The 15,233-nt window shown below is 38.8% G+C and overlaps 1 protein-coding gene across 3 annotated transcripts in view; it reads right to left on the bottom strand.

Annotated features, from left to right (window-relative positions):
* Positions 1-15,233, bottom strand: part of LOC135715328 (innexin shaking-B) — a 157,620-nt gene that overhangs the window by 54,717 nt on the left and 87,670 nt on the right. For all 3 annotated transcript variants that reach the window (XM_065238646.1, XM_065238645.1, XM_065238647.1), the window contains one exon: positions 13,985-14,174. In XM_065238646.1, the coding sequence (XP_065094718.1) occupies positions 13,985-14,174 (190 nt within the window). The remainder of the gene's footprint in view (positions 1-13,984; positions 14,175-15,233) is intronic.

The following is a 15,233-nucleotide window of genomic DNA, read 5'->3' as shown; positions in this document are numbered from 1 at the left end:
TATCATAAGCGCACAAATTGCTGCCTGCGAGCCCGATTCGGAAGAAATGCGAGTCTAGTGAGTAGTGATTGGACATGAGCCTTGATATGACACGTATAAAGTCACGGCTCATGTCCAATCCTTTGAACCATGGCTTGTTCGATACCTGTGGGAGAATAGAATGTAACCATCTTCCCAGATCACTATCATTACATTTTTGTTGCCAGTTGGTGAGGACGTGCTGACGGGTAATTGAGAAAAATTCCGCAAAGGGGATTTGTTGATCAAAAATATCGCCTTCCATAGCGCCCACCTTAGCAGGCCTGGGTTCTATCCCAGTCGGCGCCGCCGGGATGTTCTGAGGCATAACATCTCTGATCACGCCTTCTCCTTCGAAACGGAAGTAAAGCCGTTGGTCCCCGGTTCATGAGTTGATGGGTCGATAGGTAGGGTCCAGGTGTGGGAGCTGCCTTCCTGGAGCGTCGGTAGCATTGATGCTCAGCACGGACAACAAGATCGACGGAAAACAAACCAAAAGAAAAGGAAAAAAGGTGATAGTATAGGAGCAGTAAGATAAAGTACTCAATGGAGTGTAGGGAGTTTGGGACGATGGCATTATTCGATCATCCCTAAGGTGTCGAAGAGTCCTTGGTTCAAAGGGTTAGATGTGGGTCGAGACTTCATTGGTGTGATGTCTCGCCTCATTTCCAATCACTATTTGTTAAACTCTCACTTGTTCCGTGTTGGGCTGGGGGACAGCAATCTCTGTGAATGTGGACAAGGTTATCAAGACGCAGATCACATCATTTGGTCTTGTGCTGAGCATCGTGGAGTCTGATCTGAGCTGTACGATTCCCTTCGGGCTCGAGGTAGACAACCCAATGTTTCAGTTCGGAATGTTTTGGGTAGACGCGATCTGGAGTTTATGAAACTTATATATGTTTTCTTGAAGAATTATAACCTTAGATTGTGAGTTTGACTAACCTTGTGTTTAGTTTTTGTTTTGTTCGTGTGGGTTTTGTTGAATGTTTGTTTTCAAGATGAATAGAAATAAGTTCACGTTTTAGGATTAATTAAATATTGTATCGTAAATCAAATTTCAAACCTCCTACTCCCTTTTTCCCATCCAAAATATTGTAAATCTCCACTAACCTCGAGACAACCGCGAGTATTCGGTCCAGTTCCTTTAACTTTAAATATAAGGCAGTAATAATGTATAACACAAATTATAACTCGGTTCTGTAAAGTTTATTCGATTGAGCCTGTACAAATAAAGTAATTAATAAAAAAAAAAGATAATGTACTCAATTTAGCTCGGATTTCGGTCAAGAAATACGAGGAGTCGGCCTCATTGATCGAATAGCCTCCAACAAGCTAAGGCTATCTGTAAAAATAAAATAGTGATCAGATGGTAATGAGGCAATTTGCTCTAGGGTAACCAACTTGAATTGGACCCCTACATATTTTGGACCCTTTTCATATATTTTCCTCGCTTACTGTCTAGTTTCTTCAAATTCATCTGGGTTGATGTTGTAATTACATTCTTTCAATTACTTGCTATGTCTCAAGATCATTAGCTCACCTCAAATTGCTTACAATTGCTCAATTTATGCAGTTTTAGAAAATGTTATCGAAAAAGTTTCATGTTTCGCCGTTTGTCAAGAGGAATCGGCGTTAGTGGACTTGTTTTAAATTTGGTCCAAAATATACAATTCAATGATTTTTTTTTTTTATCAAATCAGTTTATCTGACTTTGGAAGATGTATTTCACGTGTTTATAAAGATTTCACCTTAAGATTTTACTTAAAAAGTATTAAATAAAAAGTGTCCAAAAAAGATCGTAAAAAAATGTTATAAACTTATTTTGGACACTTATCAAATGAGAATCATCAAAAGAGCGACAAAAAAAATTCCGGTTGGTCGATCGTGCTATTATCTCAGATTTCTGATAAAATTGGTAAGTAAATCAATCAAAATTATATGAATTCATTGTTTTTAAATATATTTCTTGTTTATCAGGCGCTTCAAAATGGGAAAAACGGCAAAACACGTAGAGTGGTCCACTCTGAGTTTTCCTAGTTTTCCACAAAAGTTTTCCTATCTTCCAAACGCATTTAACTAAGGGGCTGTTCATAAACTACGTAGACGCTTTAGGGGGGTGGGAGCGCTTGGCAGATGTCTACGGTCCATACAATTTTTTAAATTTTGTGTTTGAGACTGTCTTCTACGGAAGGGGGGGGGGGTGTTGAAATCTCTCAAAAACCGTCTACGTAGTTTATGAACAGCCCATACAAAAAATAATATGGACTGCAAGCATAGAGTCAGGTCTCCGTATTAAGATTTACTTCTGAATGATTTTTTTATGGTATGATCAGTTGTTTCCTTATGTTATATTATATTTCCTCCGTTACTCGCGCCAACCTTTGTAACACGAGTACTCACGCGTTGTACTTTGTACAACAGTGTGAGTTTTCCATTTCCATTTTGCAGCCGAGCTACCAATCGATCTGAAATCAACGAGTATTCATCAAAAAACTTGCTTTTAACTAAACAAGCTAAATATGTATTACAGTTAACCCCCAAAATATGCGGATAATAGAGAAAATGTAAATGGAAACCGCGTAAATGGTGTCTATACTTCGAGGGTTCTGACTTAATTGGTTACAACATGGAATATCTCGAGATCCTGACCAGATAGAAAGTTACTGTCTTTGCCAAAGTAGTTCTAGAGATCATAACCTTTTTGCTGGTGGACAGTAGTTCAAAATTTACTCACTACATAGCGCTAGTATACATGTGAAGTTCTCGCATGTGATATATCTCGAAATCCTGACCAGATAGAATGTTACTGTCTTCGAAAAAGTTGTTCAGGAGTTCAAAGCCTATAGTTCAGAATTTTTCACTATATGGTGCTAGTATATACGTGAAATTCTCATATAAAATATCTCGAAATCCTGATCATATAAAAAATTACTGTCTTCGGCAAAGTTGTTCAGGATGTTAGGATCTTTTCGTTGGTGTACAGTAATTCAGAATTTTCCCTTTACGTGGCACTAGTATGCGGGTCATTTAGAGATATTTTATATGCAAGGATTTCACGTGTCTTTCAACGTCACCTAGTGAGAAAATTATGTACTTTCCACCAACGATAGGGTTTGATCTCCTGGACAACTTTGCCGATTACAGTACATTTTTAGCAGGTCTTGAGATATATCATATGTTAGAATTGTACGTATATACTAGTACCATGAAGTGAAATATTCTGAACTACCGTCCACTAGCCAAAAGGCCTTGATCCCCTGAACAACTTTGCCCAAGACAGTAACATTCTATCTTGTCATGCTCTCTAGATATTTTATATGAGACAATTTAACGTGTATACTAAAACTACATAGTGAGAAAATTCTGAACTATTCTACACCAAGCAATAGGCTTTGACCTCCTGAACAACTTTTTCAAAGACAGTAACTTTCTATTTGGTCAGGATCTCGAGATATATCATATGCGAGAAGTGTATATGTATACAAACGCCACGTGGTGAGAAAATTCTGAACTACTGTCTACCAGTCGAAAAGTCTTGACCCCCTGAACAAGTTTGCCCAATACAGTAACTTTCTAGCTGGTCAAGAACTCGAGCTATTGTATATGCGAGAATTACACGTATATACTAGCGCCTCGTAGTGTGAAATTTCTGAACTACTCCACCAACGAAAAGAGCTTGACTTCCTGAACAACTTTGCTGAAGGCATTTACTTTCTATCTGGTCAGGATCTAGAGATATTTTATACACGAGAATTTCACATGTATACTAGCACCACGAAGTGAGATAATTCTGAACTATTGTACACTAAGAAATAGGCTTTGACCTCCTGAACAACTTTGCCGAAGACAGTAACTTTCTATCTGGTCAGGATCTCGAGATATTCCATGTTGTAACCAATTAAGTCAATCCCACGTAGTATGGACACCGTTTAGGCGGTTTCCATTTAAATTTTCTCTATTATCCGCATTTTGGGGGTTAATTGTAATCAAAGTTTAGCTTTTTTAGTTCAAAACAAGTTTTTTGAGGAATACAAGTTGGTTTCAGATCGATTGGCAGCAACAAAATGGCAATGGAAAACTCATATGTGTTGTACAAAGTACAACAGCGCGAGTAACGGGGGGTTAACTTTTATGCATACCGTAAAACGGGGTGTAATTGATCAGCGGGGCAAAATTGATCGCTGAAATTTCTCGTGATATTTTTTCATGTGTAACATGTTTTTCGTTACTAAGCGTACGAATGTATATTTGTATACATTGTAAAAATATTATGCATAAGTACAATATTGGGTATACTCAGCGATCAAATTCACCCCGCTGATCAATTTCACCCCGTTTTACGGCACCTTCTTTGAAAATTTTCCCACCTAGACGGACCTAACAAATGCGAGATAGGAAGAAGTGACCGTCGTAATTAATTTTAGGCTCATAGGTTGAAAGAACTTCAGCATGTCCAAAATATATTCGTTCCCATTCAGTGTGTCCAAAATATATTATGGACACTGTCCAAAATCAAGTGGAAGGGTCCAAAATATGTGAATATCATGATGTGAAAAGAATTATTTTTCGAGTATATATCAATAAATAAAACATCTAGTGACATTTTACATCCAAGATAAGTAGCTTTCAAACACAACCGCATGTAAATTGCATAATAATAATAAACAATTAATATTATTTTGACATAAACGTGATCTCACTTCCTCTAGGGGTCCAAAATCAGTTGGTTACCCTACTGCGTAGAATATGGCTGCTAATTCCGCAACGTATACAGAACAGGGTTTTTGCAGTTGATATGAGGCGCTATGAAATTCGTTGAATACTCCAAGTCCAGTGGAAGCGTTTATAGTTGACCCATCTGTGAAAAAACTCTTATTGTTACTAACATGGTGGTACTTGTTTTCAAAAATTAAGGGAACCACCATCGACCGATGGTGATCTGGTATTCCACGGATTTCTTGCAACATGGTCAGATCAAAATTTACAGAGGAACTATAAAAGCCTTGGAGATAAACACGAGAGGAATTGAATGAAGAAGAGCCAATCTCCAGCGTCATGTACTCGTAATAGAGACTCATGAATTTTGTTTGAGGATTTCTGTCGAGCTTCTCAAAGTTTTCTATTACCAATGGGTTCATTACTTTACAACGGATGAGAAACCGGAAAGACAGTGAAACGATCTGTCAGTGGGAGAACACCCGCGAGTACTTCGAGGCTTATCGTATGCGTCGATTGCATACAGCCAAGCGCGATTCGGAGGCAACGGTATTGAACCCGTTGCAGCTTCAGGATATGTGTTTTCGCCGCGGATTGAAAGCAGAAGCTACCGTACTCTAGAACCGATAAGATGGTTGTTCGATAAAACCTGATCAGATCTTCCGGGTGTGCTCCCCACCAAGTTCCAGTAATTGTACGAAGAAAATTGATTCTTTGTTGGCATTTTTGTTTCACATACGCAATATGTTTTCCCCACGTGCTTTTGGAATCGAACCAGACACCTAAATACTTGAAAGATATACTTTGAGTGATTGTTCTACCCTTTAGTTGAAGCTGTAACTGTGCAGGATGATGCTTCCTAGAAAAAAAACAACCAACTCAGTTTTCTCCGGAGGGAATTCGATACCTAGCTTCATAGCCCAAGTAGACAAATTGTCTAAGGTATCTTGCAATGGTCCTTGCAGGTCCGGTGCACTTGGCCCTATAACGGACACAACCCCGTCATCTGCAGGCTGTCTTAGCGAGCAATTTTCATCAAGACAACCATCAATGTCTTTTACATACAAATTATAAAGAAGGGGGCTTAAACATGAGCCCTGGGGGAGACCCATGTAACTAATTCGTGAAGTTGTCGAGTTTCCATGAGAAAAGCTCATATATTTCTCAGACAACAAGTTGCTCAAATAGTTGTTCATAGTTGGTGAAAGCCCACTATCGTGCAGTTTATCCGAAAGGACATCGATACAAACAGAATCAAAAGCCCCCTTAATGTCCAAGAAAACTGAACCCATTTGCTGTTTTTGCGCATAGGCCAGATGAATTTCAGTTGAAAGCAACGCAAGACAGTCGCTCGTTCCTTTGCCTCTCCGAAATCCAAATTGTGTATCTGAAAGTAAATCATTCGACTCGACCCATTTGTCTAGACGAAAAAGAACCATTTTCTCCAACCATATCCGTATACAGGACAGCATCGCGATGGGTTTTCGAATGGCAATAACTCTTACTTGCCTCCTGTCATCCGGAACAATGTTGTGCTCCAGAAATTGATTGAATAAGTTAACAAGCGTCTCTTCGCGACGTCTGGGAGATTTTTCAGCAAGTTGACCTTGATTCTATCCATTCCTGGAGCTGAGTTGTTACATGAAAGGAGAGTAAGTGAGAATTCCACCATCGAAAACGGGGAATCTATATCGTTATTACCCGACGGACGATCACGAACGTTGGTTTGAACCGACACCGAATCCGGGCAAACTTTCCGCGCGAAGCTGAATATCCAACAGTCCGAGTACTCCTTGTCTTCGTTGACCGGTGATGACGCGTTTCGCATTTTCCTGCCGACATTCCAGAGTGTTCTCAGGGAAGTCTCTCGCGACAGACCATCGATGAACCGACGTCAGTAACCGCGTTTTTTGGCTTTAGTGAAGCCCTTTAAGGTTTTCTCGAGGTCGGTGTACCGCTCGAAATTGTCGACCTTACCGTGTTTGCGGAAGCGTTTAAACGCGGCGGACTTCTCGCTGTTCGCGTCGGTGCAATCCTTATCCTACCGTAGGGATCTAGAATTACTTTCCACGAGCAATCCAACTATAGTGAACTCGAGCAAAGTGAGAGGTCTAATCTGCTTATTTTTGCAGGAGGTTTGGCTACTCGTGTTGCTTCCCCGGTGTTCAGAATTGTCATTTTGAAGAAGTCGCACATGTCGTATATCAGGGTTGAACGGTTGTCATCGTACAGTTCCCCCCAGCCTGTACCGTGAGAGTTAAAATCTCCCAAGATCAACCGTGGCTCATGCATAGCCGTGCAGATATCCGCGAAACTTTGACGAGAGATCGCGGTTCTCGGTGGAAGATATACTGAGGCAATACTGAGGAATTTACCTCGAATATTAACCTGACATGCAACTACTTCAATGCCTGTCACCGAAAGCAGATCAATTCTGTAGAAGGAATGGAGCTTGTTGATCCCCAGAAGCACCCCTCCATACGAATATGCGCGGTCAAGGCGAATAATGTTGAAATCGTGGAAAGCAAGATCTTTGTCTGAAGAGAGCCATGTTTCACAAAGGGCAAATGCATCAGAAAGTGAGTTGTTAACTAAAAATTTAAATGTGTCAAGTTTTGGCATAAGACTTCTACAGTTCCACTGAAGAACAGAGATCATATCCCCGACCTCATTCGGAGAATTATCCATAAAAGGATCTATGCAAGGAAGGACCACCTAGGAGCTTGTTGCTTCAAAAGAGTTTTCACCATTGGCAGCACTAAATTAATAATGCTCCTCGTTGAGTCAGAGATATTGAATATACTGAAGAAGCTATCCACAATACCAGAAAACGTGAACATGGGAGCATGTTCTTGCTGATTATTCAGCTGATTTTCTGGCCGAAAACTGGAACATCTGGGGTTTTAGATGATCCTGGAAGCGACGGAAAGTTCTTGTCATAATTACAAGGTTTAAAACCCGGTGGCATGGGTTTCGGTGCATTTCCGTTACCTCTTGATTTTTCCAAGAGGGGAGGGCGATCCATACGAGTAGCCTTGCGAGGCTTTTCGGTGGTGTGTTTTTTGGCTCGTTTTCTCGTATTGCCTTTAAAGACAAACGGACATCCTCACCGCCCTCTGAGTCAGAGTCTAGATCATCAACTGGCAAAATGGAGAACGTATTACTGCTTTTTGGTGTGGTTTGAGAAGATGAAACGGTATTCTTCAAGAGTTCTGCTATCGTTCTCTTGGAGCGAGCTTGCAGAGACCACTTAATTTTGTTTCCCTGCTGTTTATACCTCGGGCAGTCAGTCAGGGTATGCAGGCTCTCCTTGCAGTACACGCATTTTTGAGGAGCACCGCAAGGGCCCTCTTGATGCTGCTCGCCACACTGATTGCAGCGTGGTTTGTTCGAGCAGTAGTCCGATGTGCATGCTTGGCATACACAGTTGTACACACCAACTGCTCATTTGTTAATAACTTTTCACTCAGTTGTTGAAATTTGTTTTTCTTTAAAGTAATTGATAGATTAGGATCATAGCTTACTATAGATATGCAAAAAGTAGTTAAATCTTAACATTTGAATCAAGACCATTGAATTTTTACTTTTAAAGTCCGAGATGTGCAGCGAGCATTTCTCACTTCATTTTTACAACACAAAAACAAATACAGTTTATTACTAGAATTGAAATCTACTTTGTTTTATGTACCTATAACAAGCTTAAACTCTATTATATCTACTGCTTCAAAAAGAACGATGTTTCGTCAACTCTGTGTAAAGTTATAAGCAAATGAGCTGTTCGTGACCAAAACTGTGTATGCCAAGCATGCCGATGTGTGACCAAATTCTTTACATTTCGACCAGTTCATTACCCAAGGTACAAACAGACGTACAGGCAGCCGAACCTTGCCAATAGTGACGTAGTGAGGTAACTCTGAACCCGAAAGGTCACACGAAACGAGTTTCACAAGGAATAAGATTTGGTAGGTAGATTGAGTAGGCTTCACTACGGATACTGACTGCATTTTAAGGCAGTCCAGTATTCACCTTCGGCATAGCACGGATTTTAAAGATTCCGAAGGAATCGGGACCCAAGAAATCATCACTAGTCAAACTCGCTTCGGTGACCACTCCTTCAATTTCTACCTCACTACTGGGTATGTAGACTCGGTATTTCAATGAAAAAAGCTCGCACGCAACAATTTGGTTAACTTGCTTCCGGTCATCAACGGTAACGGTTGCCCGTAACTCAAATCTGTATCCAAGGGTGCCTTCCATTCATTTTGGCGAAAAACTTGTTTTATGAAATTACGGAATAATAAGATATTATGATAATATTTTGTAAGTGTAAGTAACAAGAAAAGATTGTAAAGTTTATGTTTGACACACAAAACATGAAAATTTTGCTTCAAAAGAGTCACAATGAGCGATTTTCTGACCGCCTCTTCGCGAAGAGTGAAGAGCGAAGAGTGGGTGAGATAAATGACAAAATCGCTTATTGCGACGCTAATGTAGCAAAATTGGCTGGTATTATGCGTTAGACACAAACTTCACAATATTTTCTTGTTGCGTACACAAACAAAATATTATCATATAATCTTATTATTCCATAATTTCATAAAACATTTTCTTAGTCAAAATGAATAGAAGGCACCTTGTCTGTATCTCTTATGCGGGCAGGACTCGTTACTGTTTTTCAGTAAATGTAAAATACATTCACTGAAAAACAGTAGTGGATTCTGTTTGCTCTGGTTCGTCATGCATAAGAGATACGGATTTGAGTTCTTAACAAAAAGTTTCATACATCATTTTGCGAAATTCTGTTAATAAAAAAAGTTATGGGCATTCATTTACGAAATGAATGCAAATGATTTTCCATGCCTGCCCATAAATAGGGAATTTTTTGGTAAAAATCAACCATCGCCATTTATTTTCTTAAAAGTGCTACAAATCTCAAAAACTAAAGGACATACAAAGTTGGTTTCTTCAAAAGAGTTGCTCAAAAAGCCACCATCCTTCTAAAGGGTGATACGGTCAAAATTTGGTCAATATCAACTTGACGTATTTCTTTCAATTTTGCATTTAAAAAACCTGAACACCCCTCATTTTGAAGGTGTGTGTGTGTAGAATGTTGCTCCTATTTTGATTTTGGAATTCACTCTTCAGTTGTCAAAATGCCGTCCAAGCAAGAAGAGCAGCGTATCAAAATTTTGCTCGCGCATCGCGAAAATCCGAGCTACTCGCACGCAAAGTTGGCAAAATCGCTAAAAGTTGCCAAATCAACCGTTACAAATGTAATTAAAGTGTTTGGGGAACGTTTGTTGACAGCCAGGAAGTCTGGATCGGGGGGAAATCGAAAACCGGAAGCCGCTGAGACGACAAAGAGAGTTGCCGGTAGTTTCAAGCGAAACCCTAACCTCTCTCTCCGAGATGCCGCAAATAAGCTGGGTGTATCGTCTACAACCGTGCATCGAGCCAAAAAACGAGCCGGACTATCGACTTACAAGAAGGTAGTGACTCCAAATCGCGATGATAAACAAAATACGACGGCCAAAGCGCGATCCCGGAGGCTGTACACGACGATGCTGACGAAGTTTGACTGCGTGGTAATGGACGACGAAACCTACGTCAAAGCCGACTACAAGCAGCTTCCGGGACAGGAGTTTTATACGGCAAAAGGAAGGGGAAAGGTAGCAGATGTTTTCAAGCACATGAAACTGTCAAAGTTCGCAAAGAAATATCTGGTTTGGCAAGCCATCTGTACCTGTGGCTTGAAAAGCAGCATTTTCATAGCTTCCGGGACTGTCAACCAAGAAATTTACGTGAAAGAGTGTTTGAATAAACGTCTGCTGCCTTTCCTGAAGAAACACGGTTGTTCCGTACTGTTTTGGCCGGATTTGGCATCTTGCCATTACGGTAAAAAGGCCATGGAGTGGTACGCCGCCAACAACGTGCAGGTGGTTCCCAAGGACAAGAACCCTCCCAACACGCCAGAGCTCCGCCCAATTGAGAAATACTGGGCTATTGTCAAGCGGAACCTAAAGAAGACCAAAAAAACTGCTAAGGGCGAGCAGCAGTTCAAGGCAAACTGGCTTTCTGCGGCGAAGAAGGTGGACAAGGTGGCTGTACAAAATCTGATGGCAGGGGTCAAGCGTAAGGCCCGGCAATTCGGATTTGGAAAAGCGGAAGCCTAACTGAATATTTTTCCTGAATTTTATACTAATTGAACTTGAAAAAGAAATTTAATTTGATTTTTAAATAAACGATTTCACCGATTTACACGCGTTTTCCCTTGACCAAATTTTGACCGTATCACCCTTTAAAAAGCTAAATTAAAAGATAACAAAAGCGCTAACCTAACGGCAGAACTCCAAACTACTTTTGATATCGCCAAATGAAGGCAAAGTTTCTAAATATCAACTTTGCTGGTGACTCAAGTTCAAGTTCATAATGCAGCCCTCATGAGCTTTTAATTAATGGTGTGATTTGATACTGCTCCACCCACTTTACCATGGTACACATAGCCATTTACAATGTAGTTTGACGTTTGAACACACGATTTTTTACATCCAACCAGTATTAGAGGTTCTTTTGGTACAATGCACCAGTTAAGGAAATCAAGGTATTTTCCCCTTAAAATTAAAAGCAATAGTGAATATCATGTAGTGCATAAGTCCTCTTAAGCATTATTTAGATGTTTATATTCGCAGCATAGATGAAAACTTTGAAAAAATACCTTAAAAAGTTATTTTAAAATTGATAAAATAATTTGGAAATGGACCTAGTCGGGGCAAAATGCACTACCACAAAGGGGAAAGGTGCACCATAATGATGAGGCAAAATGCACTACAATAATGTGGTAATATGACCCTCATAATAAAGATCATGACCAAGATGAACGTCTTCGTTTTTGACTGAATCCAATTCCGATCGTAGTTGTTCAAAGGCCCATGACCGCTTAGTAGACTTCGGAACGTTGCCGCCCATTTCTGAAGCAAGAATAGAACGTAAACAAAGCTTATTTACTTTAGGATCATTTTGCCCTGATATTTTGAGTGCAAAAATGATTGTATGCAACTCGTTGAAAATTTCGTCGTTCAGTGTTTCATATGTTTAAAAGGATGGGGAACACGATGGTCCCATCAAATTGAAAATTAAAATACATCCTCTTTGAGACAAAATCCGTTTATTTTTTTCAAACGTGAATTATTAAAATTTCGTTTTGAAATGTGAATTATAAAAATAATCATTTCAGATTGAGCTTGTCCAATTATCTTATATATACAGTTCCTAATGATATTTTTTCCTCTTTTCGGGACATAAATCCACTGCGACTAGTTTTTTGGTCTACTGTGGTATACCCCGTGTCCTTAGTTTAGTGCCTGTCGTATTATTCCACCACTATTGACACATGATGAAGTATTCGGTTTAGATACAGTTGTCATTTTTGCCTTTATCGCAAGGATCCGACTCTAATTAAAAGGTCCCGCTCTTTGTACCCTTCGGAGGGTTGGAACACTTTTCAAAGGCGTACATCTTTGTTAGTCGAAATCGAAATCCTTCGCAACAAAATCAAGCAATAACAGCGATACTGACCATGCATCAGAACCCTAGTCTTAACCATTTCAAACTAGAGAACAGTGAATAAAAGATGGAAAATAACTACTTATCTCATTTTATCTTTGTTTCAAGATCATCTTCGGTGGACAAAGCCGAGGCTTGTTACTATCAACAAGGTATACAAAGGAAAAAGGACTAAGATGTGTTCTTTTGATTACAAAACAATCCTGTTCCCCTAATTTGAAGTAGTTCGGACTTGTCTTAAGTGATAGATCTTAATGCCAGTAACGCACCACCAAAATGTAATCTACCAGACGATACTGGCCTACCCAATGCTATCTGCAGCCTCATTAGTGCCGGAGAAAATTAACAAAAGAAAGTAGTGCTTACTTGAAAATCTCGAAAAATATGCTCCGATCGGTATATCAAATTATATTTTGAAAGTTGGTCTGAAATAAGAATCTAATCCTAATTTAGTCAAAATTGGAAGAGGTCAATATCACTTGGTACGGAATGACCCAAATTTGCATTTATTTTGCAGTCAAAATTGTATTCATGGCGAATTTTATTCTAATTGTAAGTAAAGTTAATTTAGCTGTAACTTTTTCATGCAATTGCAATAAAATTGGTCTTGAATTGAATGTGAGGGTTTCATAAAGAAAAGCTTGCGTTATGATTTTAACACGAGGTTTTTAAGTTTGAATAAGTATGGAGATCGAACACCCGTTTTAGGTCAGGGAACCGAAAATTTGAATCACACACTTTATTTACTTATTTCAAAGGCAATGATTGATGTTTTCTGATTAGTTAGGTATTTTACAACTGATAATCTGAGTACTCGGGCAAATTATATTTAGTCTGAGTACCCAGGTATTTTTCAGCTTATAATTGTACCTATTTAGCGAGCACATAGTAAAACTTATTGACTTAAGTAATATGTAAAATTGCTTTCGTTAAGTTTTGCACAAATACGGGGTAATAAAATTGATGCCTTATACACACCAAACAGTTCTGAATTTGACTAGTGAGGTAACCTATCTCACGTAAAAAACATGTATTTCATTTCACACAAACTACTCGCTTGACATAAATATTGCTTACAAGTTTGAAATATTAGATAACTTGTCCATAGCATTACATCAACTTTTATTTAAAAGTGTGTGTGATGTTGCATTTATGTGCATCAACTTTACATTACTATTTTTAACTGTATAATTTATCAAAAATACTCCACATTTTTAGCTAATAATAGCGTACTTTATTTGGACGCTTAGGTACGGGATGCCTTTGTTTTAAGAAATCTTTGCCATGATTACGCATCGTTCCACGGTTGATAGAACTTATTAAAATGTATGTATTCTGTAATTTTAAATTGGTAAACTAGTGACCGTCTGTTTGGTTTAAGGATATATACTTAAATTACGATTGCATTTTTTTTTACCAATATAGGACCTTTCTCTTCCTCGTTCTATATTCTGCTGGCCAGTCAAAACTCAGGCTCTCGTTCCCCTCTAAAATGCTACGCTATGTATGCATGGAGAAGTTATAAACGACGGACTGCAATTTAAGTTAACTAATGGGTGAAAATGATGCATAAATAGAAAAAGGAGTGAGCTATGAAAATACAACTAGTGACATGATTGTGCCAACCGTGAACAGTTGTGAATGAAATGTTTCTATGAGATAACATATTACTGAAGACACTTACCTGAAAAAATAAAGTAAAAGCTACCCATTGATAGTACTTGGTATGCCGAATTGTCAACGCACCGCTTCGTTGTGAGTTATCTACTCCTGGGAATGGCACTTCCTGACCTTGTTTCTTCATAAAGGCGTCTACGACTGTGTATGTCGAATGAATCCAACAATATGTGTTCAGCACGTCTTCAGGGATGTCTCTGAAATTTAAAATGGATGATATATAGGTTAAGGACTTTCTGGATTTATTGTTTTGTATTATTGTTAATTGTATTTAAATTGTGTGGGTCTCTTTAACGTTTACCTAATGTCTCAAGATATATCCAGATAATAGGCGTTTTTATTGTTATTATTATTCATTGACAACTTTGACCATTTTTTAAGTTATGCTTACTTAAAACCACATCCAGGTAGCATCGTAAATGGGATGATATCTGATCCTTCTAACTTTCATATTCTATTGATGAATTCACGCGAAACTGCACCAGTGCATGCGACCCCTAGGTTTGAAATTCAAAACCACAAAAGTGATGATGTACTTAAAAATATCCCATACATAGCAAAACGTCATTATCATTTTCACATCATTTCCATCTGCTGGTCGACCGTAAAGTAAATTCATCAATTCCTATGATGGCTTCCACAAAGAGGATTAATACCAGTTTCTGTCAGGAATAATATTTTCTTATGAACCCCACAAAATCGCAAATAATCTTGATATTGAATTGTGCATAAGACAAATAGCCGAAAGACATTTGACTTAAAACTTTGGATTTGAAATGATCTTGTAACGTGTTATTCATTTGCGTATATTACCAGTAGGCTGCTCAAATTCGATGAAAGTATTTGCAATCACTACGATCATCTTCCAGTATGATTGATAAAAAATAAACCTATGCAAAAACTGGTAAGAATTGATGAAGGTTTAGAGATCGCGTAGTGATAAATTACTACACGGTAAGAAAAAAGTACCCAAAAGTAAATTATTTTCACTCATCTCGGCACTATAGTGCAGGAACCCAAAAGTAGGTACAGCGGGCCAAAGTAGTTTTCATTTACTTGTGTGTAATTCGTATGGAATTTTCCACTCGCTTTATATCCAATAGTAAGTTAGTTGTACCCAAAAGTAGGTAAATATGATTATACTCAACGTTGGATTCCCACACTTTACTACCCCTGTTGGGTGGTTTTGCTCCTCAGTTTTTGACAACATTAGAAGGAGAAAAGGAGACAAACTAGTCAAAAGTTGGTAAAAGTGA

This window comes from Ochlerotatus camptorhynchus, unplaced genomic scaffold (assembly GCF_037179485.1).
Source record: "Ochlerotatus camptorhynchus isolate MF236.1 unplaced genomic scaffold, CSIRO-AGI_Acam_v1.1 ptg000855l, whole genome shotgun sequence".
Lineage (NCBI taxonomy): Eukaryota > Metazoa > Arthropoda > Insecta > Diptera > Culicidae > Ochlerotatus > Ochlerotatus camptorhynchus.
The sequence above is the reverse complement of the archived record's forward strand: the minus strand, read 5'-3'. Positions and strand labels throughout refer to the sequence as shown.